The sequence below is a fragment of the Helianthus annuus genome, chromosome 3 (genome assembly GCF_002127325.2).
Source record: "Helianthus annuus cultivar XRQ/B chromosome 3, HanXRQr2.0-SUNRISE, whole genome shotgun sequence".
Lineage (NCBI taxonomy): Eukaryota > Viridiplantae > Streptophyta > Magnoliopsida > Asterales > Asteraceae > Helianthus > Helianthus annuus.
Window position 1 is genome coordinate 114,930,683 of NC_035435.2, and position 12,770 is coordinate 114,943,452.

Consider the following 12,770-nt stretch of genomic DNA (forward strand, 5'->3'; position numbering starts at 1 on the left):
AAGGTGAAACCTTTTTGGACCCACATGTGAAAAATAAAACCTTTGAACTAAACTGTCAAAATGACCCAAACCATAGGGACTAAATGACATTTAACTCTTAATATAATTAAAAAATTAAAATCTTTCGTTTTCTCAAGCCTCATATTACACCCACCCCAACGAAGGCTGTTTTACTTTAAAGTTCAAACACGCTTCCGCTCTACTGTCCCACGTCCAAAGATGGGGTCTATAAACACATTTTCCCATATGCAAAACAGATGCATTGTATTTTTTATTTTCTTTTGAATGACAACGCTTGCTCTTACTCTATTACACCAATAATCCTAAATTAATCGCCTATGCTAGGTTTATACCTGAGACCTCTTCTTTAAGAGGCAATGCCTCTACCAAGTGGGCTAGCCCTACATTGGCGGATCCATCATTTAGGTAAAATGTCCTGAACCATAGTTTTAGCCTCACAGAAACCGTAGTCCGTAGGTTTGTGACCAAATTGTAATCCTTTCCTTTTAAACCGGTGTGAAGCTGAATCGAACTGGTAAAAACCAATCAGAACTTCTTAACTCGTTTTATTCATTTGAAACGATTATATATTCTCTTTTCTAAGGGTAAAAAGCACACTCTACATTTAACCAACTGAGCTACATGTCCACGGCCAATGTTTTGTTACATCGTGTATGGGTATCACCTTTTAGAGTAATATTTCGGCCATGGGTATCACGATATAAACTTTGGGATACAAGTTGAGCAAGACCAAGCCGGTGTTGTGGGACGCTATGATCTACCACTTTTGAGGGGCGTGGGGCACGAACAACGCCACGACAGGGTGCGAAGAGGTGTCGTGCAACTCTCATGGGTGCGAGGGTTGGTGAATCTGGTTACATAAAAATATGAAAATCACCAACAAACTTAAACATGACATCACTTGTGAGGAACCCCAACAAACAAACTTACATTGAGATATGAGGGCTATTGCAGATGATTTATATCCCTAGCACAGAGCCCAGTAATCCGAATACATATAGTTGATAATACTTTTAACATGTTGTTTACATGAACGTTTCAAGTAATACCTAATCCACCATGATCGATACAATTGTTTCCGCTATATGTTAACCAAATATTTAATCACCAATATATGCACACATCCAGAGAGTACTAAACCGTCCGGCTACACGAGTGAAAACTCTTAAAATTACAAACAAGAGTGGCGGAAAACTCTGTATATTTACTCCGTGTTGAGTCATCAATCTAGCTTATGGTGAAGCAGTTGCCGGCTTATTTTCAAGCAACGGCATTACATCCGGCTGCTCAATAACGGACCCCGCATGCTCACTACCTTCATCGTATCTGTCCACACTGTCGAGAAAGATACCTGCATAATCGAAAGGTGTAGCAAGCATACATGAGAAGACTGCTAGTGAAATGTCTAAAATACCCTTTTTGATAACAACAATGTCATCGATAACTTGTAAACATGATGACGAAAAGATCAGTATAGTTGAGAACATTATACCTATAAACCATATTCCAGCCGCCAAGAAAAATACTGAAGTTAAAATCAAAGCGGATATCCTCCAATTGTCAACTTTGTCCTATGTTACAGTTACAGATTCGCAGCTTATTATTAAAAACAAAGATTCATATTGCATATGCGGGGTCCACAAACTGGAGGAAAATAAAGAATATGTGAAAGACAGCAAACCTGAAGAAGACCAACAAGTGGAGATGATGGCACATCACCAAAGACATGAATCGAAACAGTCGACATAGCCATTGATAGCGGTCTCAAACTTGGTTTAACAGTATGAAGACACACAAAATTCACGGGCCCCTGCGGTGTACGCAATGCTTTTTTGTCAGAATCTAAACCAATTCTAAAGTAGATGGATCGAAAATGCAATTTGTAGCCGTAAAAAATGTCACAATTTTTTATTTATATCGTTGAAGAGAAGGTTACCTGAGTGGCGAAAACAAGTATCTCCCCAATAAGAAAGAGAACCAAGTAAATGTACAAGTTACTGAAACAGAAGGCGCTAAAGCAAAATATCGCTCCAAAAAATGTTGCAGTGGAAAGAAGCTGCAAAGAATAAATAGCTGTAATAAGTAAAAAAAAAAAAAAAACAAAGATGTATGGCTCAACACTCAAGAAATACGACAAGCAGTTAAAAAAAATTTACAAGAAATATCTACCTTAAAAGCATTGGGGATTGTCGAATTCATACGATCCAGAATAATACTTCCTCCCAGTGTTCCCACAATTCCACCAACAATGGTGATCCCTCCAAATAATATATCAGCATTGTTCTGTAAAAAAAATAAAAAAGAATAGTTTCAGATCGATCAAGCTTTCTTATTTTTATTTTTCGGTTTCAAGATAAAGTGCTATGCCCCGTTTGTGGTGTGCACATATAATGTACATATGTGTGGGCGCTCGGGGGGCAAAAGTGAAATGATACTAACTTTAACGTTATTTTACTAATCTCGTGAAAATAACGTTAAAAGCGGCGGATGGTTAATCATGCATCATGTGGTGACGTTGATAGCTGAAAGACACGGGGGTACATGCACCAATCAGTCTCTGTCTCGATTGTTTGAGTGTTATGTATCTTAGGTCCAAGGCTTGATACAAAACTACAATCGAGTCGGGGTCTCACTGGAAGCAGCCTCTCTATTCCTACGTGGTAGAGGTAAGGCTGTCTACATCTACCCTCCTCAGACCCTACCTTAGCTTTGCTATTGGTGGGATTTACCGACGATGACAATGACGATGATGGTTTCAAGATAAAGTGCATTGTTTGTAACAAAAAAAAAAAAACAGTCAACACAAAGGTCAAACATGCTTACCATTTGATATATGCTATAACCAGCCTTCGGTCCCCAGTACGAATATGCACCAATGACAAAATTATACGCAATATAACCTAGCAAAAACCATGAAAAATTAGACAATTAGCACTTGGTATAGTTTACGAGATTAAGAATATTAAAACGTACCTAGAACATTTATGACATATATCTTCTCAAGCAAAAGAGCCTTTATATCTTGCCAAAATCTAGATAACTGATTGGAGGCAAATGAACCATAGCTGCAACAAAACACATGCCGGTAAACTATTTTATTAACCGGTCTATTCCTCAAATCAAGATATCACTAGTTATATGTAATATTCGTTTGAGAAACACCTGGAATGTTCTTTAGAACTATGCTCGATGACCTCTTCATCTAAGGAGCCGTAAACTTTTTTATCATGCGACATACCTATATATAATACACATAAAACTCGTTAAACAATGTTGTATATAAAACAACATAAAAATACAAAAGAAATACCTTTCATTTGTAACGGCTTCATTGTGAAGCCCAAAATAGCAAATGGCAGCATGAGAATTGCCTCACCAAAAAACGCATAGCGCCAACCGGCACTACCACCGACCTACATACAAAGAACAACATCCGTTAGTTTGACTTTTTCCGGTCAAATTCGATTGTTTGGGTCGCTGTCGTGCACAAAAAGAAACAAAGATCAGTTGCGTACCACTCCACCATAAACATAACCAACAGCTATTCCAGTTGGTATGCACATGTAGAATATTCCCAGCCATGCTGTTCTCTGTACAAACAAAATCAATATAAGTTTATCTACTGCACTCATATAAAAGGAAACCGAAATAAATTGATACGAGGGTCGAAGACACAAACGGGTTGACCCGAATGTATCAGATGGATCGATGGAGGAATTAATGGGATTTTCAATGTGGTTTGACCTATTCACGTCACTTTCCTACCAAGTCTCGTCATAAATGTTATGTTTTCTTTCCATTTTTGCATATGAACTAGATATAAGTATATCTCGGTACAAACAAACACGGTAATTTTTGTTACAAAACACGCTTGTATGGAAATTAGTCAATGAGGAAGTGAACCTGCGCAACTGGAGCATTGTCATCGATAAATGGAGCAGCAAGACTTATGAAAGAAGCTTCACCAACACCAACTAACCTAAAAGCGACGGTTTTTAAGTGATACCAAAAGTCAAACGGTATCAATAGCTAGAAAGGAAACGATATAATTTCAGGTGTTTTAAGTTATTAACTCACATTCGGCAAAATGTGATGGACCAGAAGTCAACTGAAAGCCCACAGCCAGCTGCAGCAAGAGTCCATACTGACAATCCGACTCCAATAAGTCTAAACGGATTAATGCTGCTCATATACACAAAAATTAAAAGAATATATAATTACGAAAAAATTCAAAGCTTCATTTCTAATAACATAGAGGTGACAGTGACAAATTACCTCTTGGCGAGGGATGCAAATATCGGAGATGCAACAAGAAGTCCAACCATGAAAGCAGACGAAATGACACCGTCTCTAAAATTATTCAAGTCAAAATCACCCCTACAAAACAATAAAGATATACGAAACATCTTAGAAATGATGTTACAAAGTGATGATATTTCAACACCCGTATAAAGTAACTTACTGAATTCCACTACCATCTGAGCACACACCGCTCTCTGTACAGCTTCTCGGACTCCCGTTTACACCATTACTTGCAATTGCTCCTCGATCAACGTAATTCACCATGTTGATCACACAGAATACTACAAGCAACCTGTGCATATAGTACCAATAAGCCGCATGAAATAAAACTATTATAAAAATAGCTAAAACTGTCAAGAACTAGATATCTTATCTCACTGTAAATATTGTATAAACTGATAACCAAACAGTAGCGAATGAGGATCCAACTTGTTTTTTTTTTTTTTTGTGTGTGTGTGTGTGTGTGGGGGGGGGGGGGGTCAGTGTTCACTATAACAATTTATTATTTAATTAATTATGCCCGCTATTTTTACACGACCCGGTTTTATCAAATCCGATTTTTGCCCCCATAATGAAAATTTATTTATCCGCCACTGCAACAAAATATTGTGATTTGTGAATGAAACCAACGAAAGTACATCACAAAACTAAAAACACTAACTATCCCAAACCAATACCAAATTCCAACATTCAACTTCACGTCTTAAACAAAGATCAAAAAACATATGAATTCCCATTTTACTTATTTGCATTTTTTTCTCAGTTGATCAAAACCCTAACCCTAGAAGAAGAAAAAATATAAAAAGAAACATAAAGACTATACCTTTTGGGAGTAAACCAAGAAGGAGCAGGCTCGGATAAATCACTCGAATCTATAGCCATCTGTCTATCCGTATAAACAACGGTGCGATTGAAATTATTTTGATCCTCAAGTCCCCTGGTAAACCTTCCTCTCCCTGAACATCATTGTATGATCATTAATTTCTAAATTTTAGAACATAAGTTAACACACACCAAACCCCTTTTTCCAGATCATTGTTATTTTTTTCTTATAAATTCAGGGTTTTTAACTTTGTATTAATACTAATGGTTACATACAGGATAATCAATTTGTTAGATTTAGAGCATTTTTTCCAGATTTAATTTTATTTCCTCTAATATACAAATTCTACACAACTGCCCTAAAAAATCATCCAAAACTGTCTGAATTAATCCTATATACAACATCCATGTGAGCATATAGAAATCATCCAAAATTAAACATATAGAAACCCTTTTATTACTGTTTCGTTTAAGGGGATAATTGACCTAATAAATACAAGATAGTTAAGTTGGAAGCTTGAAATTAAGTACGATCGGAATGAGTAAGAATATAGAGTGTGGTTGAACTCACCGGATGACGGTTACGGCGGAGAATGGCGGTGATCGACGGCGGCGTAAGAGATAGGTGTTGGTTGGGGTGAGGAACATGGTCAATGGGGGAAGAGAGAAAGAGACTAGTAATATTATTTTTCTGTGATATTATTTTTTTTCTTGGAAATGCTAATAAAAATAATAATCTATTGTTAAGAACTAAAATTTGTAATTTATTTGTGTGAAAAACAAACAAAATAGTTATTCATGTTTAGTAAAACTAGTATTAAGTTACTCTCTTTGCCGCGTACAACCGTGTCATATAGAACCAATGTCATATCACCGCCAACGATTACTAATACTGAAGTTGTGGCGTGTTAATGCGAAAAAATTACATTAAACATTGAAAAAAATAACCAAGTCGATTTATGACCCGCGCGTGCGATGAACTTGCCAAACTGAAAAAATAGACGTAAAAACGTTGAACCACACACGCACGCTGCGTCGTGATAACTCGGAAAATTTATAACGAAACACAAAACGAAAGTTTGTGAAAAATGAAAAGTATAGAGGAGCAAAGTTGAAAATTAAAAAGTTGTAAGATTAAATTGCAAAGATGAAAACTTTTGAGTTGGAAGTAAAAACGCAAAAAATAAAAATAAAAAAAAATTGAAAAACACCCGAAGCATGAAGTATAACATCATTATACATAGAAAATTTGCAAATTAATACTATGGCCCTAAACATGTTTTTGAACACGTATAGCACTCGTCAGTCGAACCAGTTGGACCAGTAGCTTGACAACTTAGTGATTCGGTTTGTAAGGTTTCCAATGCTAATGGGTGAATAAAGCAATTCTTTGATATTGCGGTTGGTACGCCGCATTGTTGGATCGGGTCAAGCCAAATTTTATAGGTTGGTTTGGCGCAAATTAGTTTTGTAAGTTGGGGTTGGGTCGTAGTTGGTTTAAGAAACGTCATGGATCTTTGGATTATAGAGGAGGATTTGATAAAAAAAACTTTTTATCTTAAATAATGTGGAAAAAAGAAAATGAAATTGGATTTTTTTTTTACTTTGAGCAATACAGAAAAACAAATGCTTTACCCTTAAATTTAAATTAAAAAATTATATATTTATTATCCGATTTTTGAAGCAGTCAGACCAATGAACAAGTAGAACGACTTGTTAGGCTATGCGGTATGATGATGGTCCTCCTTTGGAGGATGATCCGCCACGTAGGATGGGTGTGAGGGAGGGGCAAAGAGGATGGAGGTATGGAAATGGGGGATGGACCTAAAATGTATATGTATATATTGTATCTATAGGTGTGTGAGAGAGGGGGAGGCATGTTTTTTGTCTTCATGTGGAGCGTCTCCAATGTCCAGAAGAGGACGACCAGGACGAAGCCAGGGGCGGGGCGGTGTTTGGCCCGGCGCCGAACTAGAACAAACCGAGGACGATCCCCACACCAGACGGCCTTACACAAGTGGTCCAGTTTTTACGTGTGTATTAAATATGCATTCAATGACCACTAATTTGATAGATATCATACACAGTGTGCGTGTTTCAGTGAGGGGTTCACTATTTTTAACTAGTTTAATACATGTCCGGTGGACGGGTTACGTTAATGTTATATATATTAACAACATGAATGAACATATATTGTACACAAAGTTAAACAACACGACAAACAAAAGCACCATTTTTTAATTTATAAAAGGAAAACGAATGTCAACAATCTATAACCACAAAATGATAGAAAATAAAAATGATAGAGGGCTGAGACATGAAATAGTGTCATTTTGATGCAAAGGTAAACGATAGTTAAAACGCATGCATGGTAAAGTACAACAACACGTGCGGAATGTCTTATAACATTTAAACGTGGTTTACTGCCTCAATTTTTCGGCTTTTGGAGCGTCTCTTTGACCTCAAAAGAGACCTCTTTTCGAACTACTGTGTCACACCCCCAAAATTACCACCTAGGGAGTGTCCCTGCTAGGCGTGTGACGACTAGCAATGAGCCACCAATTACATTGAAACACAAGTTTGAAATAAAACTTCATTATTTAAAGATACTGAAGTCCCAACATAAGTTATTCAAAAACCATAAGTTTAGCGGAAGCGTTAATGTATCGTAATATAAATGTTATCCAATCAATCATAGTAAATAAATGTCTAATAATAAATCCATCAAGCAACCATGACCACTCGCGCCCTCCAGCCAGCAAGTTCCTGCTTTCCAAGTACCTAAGGACCTCGAGCATGTAACACGTGTATCAGACAAAGCTGGCGAGTTCACAGTTTTAGAAAACGTTTGATTACCCGTTGTATAGAAAATAGTTCAATACCCAATGCAAGTAATATTGTTAATATCTCATTTCCAAACACGGACGGCTCCTGAAATACATGACTGCCCTTCCCACGTACTCCTATCTAGTACTGGGCCAGACTGGGTCATTAGTTCACCTCCGTCCTCTACAGGCACGGGGTGAGGGTGCCAAACCTAAGTAGCGCTACTAACTAATACCCGATAAGGGACTTACAAACGATGATAGGTGAGAATATTAACCAATATACCCGTTTTTACCCAAAGACTTATCCCCCCACGGGATACCCACTGACTGTCCCCAACCACTGGGACGCATGCTCGAATGTAGTGAACTCACCTGGGATTGCTCGGTAGAATTAATTACTCTTTTAACAACAGTGATTTACCAAGCCCTATGATAGTTACACATAACAGTCAGTTTGCATACAAGCACAACACGTATCATTTCTCATTTAATCATTCGACACATTAGTCATCTTTCGATTCACAGTTATCATTCGACAACAACAGTTATGTTTCGGTACACTCATCTTTCGAACACAACGGATATGTTTCGATACACTCATCTTTCGATCATAATATATATATGTTTCGGTACACTCATCTTTCGATCACAACAGATATGTTTCGAACCAACTGCTATGTTTCGAACCAAGTGCTATGTTTCGAACCAAGTGTCATGTTTCGAACCAAATGTCATGTTTCGAACGTGCCAGTTATCCTTCGACTACCACAGTTATCTTTCGGTTACACTTAACAATTAACAATCAATTACAGCATCTTTCGGTTACAGAAACCCTAATCATACGATCCAGCAATCACGTTTTGTGTTTTCACCAGGAGTCAGTCTGTGAACGTGTGTGAATGAGTGCATACTTGTGCTCTAATGTACGATGTAATGTTCAAACAGATCATGATAACCGAACAACAATAATCAATAGCCTATCCGATTGGCTAGAATACAACCGATTAACCCTAGTCCGGTTCTACAACGACCCGAACCCATTCACCAAATTAACCCTAATCGATTGAAACAAGAACGTGGAACAATAACATCAATCAACATTATATCACAGAAATCGTCAATCGATCACCTACCTGTTAAACCCTAGTTCCATGCATGAACTATCTATCAAACAAAATCATGTAATTGAGAGCATCACATAGGAACAATATGCAAAGGATTATACTAACCGAATGATGGATGAGAATATGATGATGAACACAACAGGAGGTTCCTGATTTCTGCCGTCGCCCAAAAGGTTTCTAGGGTTTGGAATTGTTCGGTTGACTCTATGCCTTCTACGTAACTGCTGTTTAATATAGGTGGGGGTTTGGGCCGGTAACAAGTTGGGCCGAAAGTTAAGGCCTCACATCGAAGGATTGGGTCTTGGCTCGAAGGATCCTTCTTAGTCCGAAGGATTGTCGAAGGGTCCTATCCTGGGTCGAAGGATAGATCTTGGGTCGAAGGTTATGTTTCGTGATCCTTCGAAGGCTGGATCTTTCGGTTATATGATCCTTCGAAGGTTGGACCTTTCGGTCGAAGGATCTTTGGTTGAAAGATGTCTTAGCAAAATCCAGTATTCCAATACGTTACTCATTAACAAGTACAGGTTTGCAACATATACTCACTAACACACTGATCTAGGATATGTAAATACAACAAAGGAGTCGGGGAATAGGATAATACTAACCTCAAGAAGTCGGGTTGTCACATCATCCCCAACTTGAAAGAAATTTCGTCCCGAAATTTGGCAAGCAGGTACAAGAGAGTGAAGTGACAATTCAAGATTGTTGCGGATTTTCCTCAGGTGTTACATCATCCCCAACTTGAAGGGGAATCTCGTCCCGAGATTCACTAGTTTTGCTTGACTCTGCCTTGTCTTTGGGAAAGAGGTGAGGGTACTTTAGTTTCATCTGATCCTCGCGTTCCCACGTGAACTCCGGTCCACGCCTTGAATTCCAACGGACCCTAACAATCGGAATTCGACTGTGTTTACGGACCTTGACCTCCCGATCCATGATTTCAATAGGCTCTTCAACAAACTGCAGCTTGTCATCCAACTTGAGCTCTTGAAATGGCACAACCAGTGTCTCATCAACCAGACACTTCTTTAGTTGCGAAACGTGAAAGACATTGTGAACATTACCTAATTCCGCAGGTAACTCGAGTCTGTAAGCGACTTTACCGATCCGCTCAAGAATTTTGAATGGCCCAATGTAACGTGGATTAAGCTTGCCACGCTTTCCAAAGCGTACAACGCCCTTCCACGGTGAAACTTTCAACATAACCCGATCATTAACTTCGAACTCTAAAGGCTTTCTACGCTTGTTAGCATAACTTTTCTGACGATCACGCGCTGCTGCCATACGATCCCTTATCCGAGCTATATTTTGCGAAGTTTCCAGAATGAGTTCAGGACCTGTGAGTTGACTGTCACCTACTTCCGCCCAACAGAGAGGAGAACGACATTTCCGCCCATACAATGCTTCGAACGGAGCTGCCTGAATACTTGTGTGGTAGCTGTTGTTGTAGGAGAACTCTATTAACGGCAAGTGTCTTTCCCATCCCTTCCCAAAATCGATCACACATGCCCGCAGCATGTCTTCAAGTGTCTGAATAGTGCGCTCACTCTGACCATCCGTCTGTGGGTGGTAAGCGGTGCTCATATCAAGTTTCGAACCGAACAATTTGTGCATAGACTGCCATAATTCAGAAGTAAAGCGCGGATCTCGATCTGAGATGATAGAAGTTGGCACTCCGTGTCGAGCAACTACCTCCTTAAGATATACCGCTGCAAGCTGCGAAAACTTATCTGTTTCCTTGATTGCTAGAAAATGTGCCGATTTCGTGAGTCGATCAACAATCACCCATATAGTGTCGTTTCCAGCCTGAGTTCTTGGTAATCCAGTAATGAAATCCATAGCGATCTGTTCCCATTTCCACTTAGGTATTTCTGGCTGCTGTAGTAGACCCGAAGGCTTCTGGTGTTCCGCTTTAACTCTAGCACAAGTTAAGCATTTACTCACGTACGTGGCTATGAGGGCTTTCATGTTCGGCCACCAATACATAACCTTAAGATCATGATACATCTTGTCTGATCCCGGGTGGATAGAATATCGTGACTTGTGTGCTTCATCCATTACAAGTTCTCTAAGATCACCAAACAGAGGAACCCATACTCTTCCCATGATGTAGTAGATGCCGTCAGATCTCTGTTCAAACTGTTTTTCCATACCGCGCAAACCCTCAGTTTTAATGTTCTCTTCCTTCAATGCCTCAGTCTGGGTCGTACGAATCCTATCAGGAAGGCTGGAATGGATAGTGAGCTGTAATGCGCGAACGCGTTTAGGTTTCGTTTCTTTGCGGCTAAGTGCATCCGCCACAACGTTAGCTTTACCTGGGTGATATTTGATGGCACACTCGTAATCATTAAACAATTCCACCCAACGACGCTGTCGCATATTCAATTCTCTTTGGTCGAAGATATGCTGAAGGCTCTTGTGGTCGGTGTAGATTGTGCATTTCGTACCGTATAAATAGTGCCTCCAAATCTTTAGCGCAAACACTACTGCTCCTAACTCCAAGTCATGTGTCGTGTAGTTCCTCTCGTGAACCTTCAACTGTCGAGAAGCGTAAGCTATCACTTTCTCGCGTTGCATCAACACGCAACCGAGACCCTGAATCGAAGCATCACAATAAACTACAAAATCCTCAGTGCCATCCGGTAGAGATAAGATTGGTGCGCTGCATAACCTTTGTTTCAAAAGCTGGAAAGCATCCTCCTGTTTCGTCCCCCAAGAGTAAACTACTTTCTTCTGTGTTAACGAGGTGAGTGGCTGTGCAATCTTTGAGAAGTTCTGAATGAAACGGCGATAATACCCTGCTAGACCGAGAAATTGCCGCACCTCCGAAGGGTTCTTTGGTGCCGCCCAATTTCTAATGGCGTCAACTTTGGCAGGATCCACATGTATGCCTACCTCATTGACTATATGCCCCAGAAAATGTACCTCCCGTATCCAAAAATCACACTTAGAAAACTTTGCGTACAACTGCTCCCTCCTCAGGAGTTATAGGATAAGGCGTAGGTGCCGCTCGTGATCCTCCTTGTTCTTGGAGTAAATTAGAATGTCGTCAATAAAAACGATAACGAAGTCGTCAAGGTATGGCTTGCACACGCGGTTCATGAGGTCCATGAAAACCGCTGGTGCGTTGGTTAACCCGAATGGCATAACCAAGAACTCATAGTGACCGTATCGCGTCCGAAACGCGGTTTTGGGAACGTCTTCCTCTCTGACTCGCACTTGATGATAACCAGACCTTAAGTCGATCTTAGAGTAAAAGCTCGACCCTTGTAACTGGTCAAACAGGTCGTCAATACGAGGCAAAGGATAACGGTTTTTGATCGTCATCTTGTTGAGCTCGCGATAATCTATACACATTCGTAAGGACCCGTCCTTCTTCTTCACAAATAAGACTGGGGCTCCCCAGGGGGAAGAGCTAGGTCGGATGAAACCCCTATCCAACAGCTCTTGGAGTTGGTTTGATAATTCCTGCAGTTCTCCTGGCGCAAGACGATAAGGAGCACGAGCAACTGGGGCTGCCGCTGGGGCGAGGTCAATCTGGAATTCCACCTGACGATGTGGAGGTAAACCAGGAAGTTCCTCAGGAAATACGTCAGGATATTCCCGAACAACTGGAAGATCCTCGATCTTCCTTTCATCAGGCGATGAATCGGTAACAAGAGCTAATATAGCAGGA

The 12,770-nt window shown here is 39.8% G+C and overlaps 1 protein-coding gene across 1 annotated transcript; it reads right to left on the reverse strand.

The window, feature by feature from the left end:
• Window positions 1-928: 928 nt before the first annotated feature.
• Window positions 929-5,858, reverse strand: LOC110941348 (probable sphingolipid transporter spinster homolog 2). The gene is made up of 16 exons (XM_022182971.2): window positions 5,717-5,858; window positions 5,147-5,279; window positions 4,484-4,615; window positions 4,297-4,398; window positions 4,099-4,203; window positions 3,925-4,000; window positions 3,537-3,611; window positions 3,332-3,434; window positions 3,184-3,259; window positions 2,995-3,086; window positions 2,845-2,921; window positions 2,191-2,304; window positions 1,958-2,077; window positions 1,703-1,831; window positions 1,514-1,592; window positions 929-1,372 (listed from the first exon to the last, which is right to left on the reverse strand). Exons 2-16 carry the CDS (start codon window positions 5,203-5,205, stop codon window positions 1,254-1,256), a joined length of 1,458 nt encoding a protein of 485 aa, XP_022038663.1. The 5' UTR covers window positions 5,206-5,279; window positions 5,717-5,858; the 3' UTR covers window positions 929-1,253.
• Between the last annotated feature and the right edge of the window lie 6,912 nt (window positions 5,859-12,770).

Coding starts and splice junctions, on each gene's coding strand:
- LOC110941348 (XM_022182971.2), bottom strand. CDS start 5,205: ATGGCTATAGATTCGAGTGATTTATCCGAGCCTGCTCCTTCTTGGTTT. Junction 3,087..3,183: donor AGTTCTAAAGAACATTCCAG/GTGTTTCTCAAA, acceptor GTTTTGTTGCAG/CTATGGTTCATTTGCCTCCA. Junction 1,832..1,957: donor TACTTGTTTTCGCCACTCAG/GTAACCTTCTCT, acceptor CGTACACCGCAG/GGGCCCGTGAATTTTGTGTG.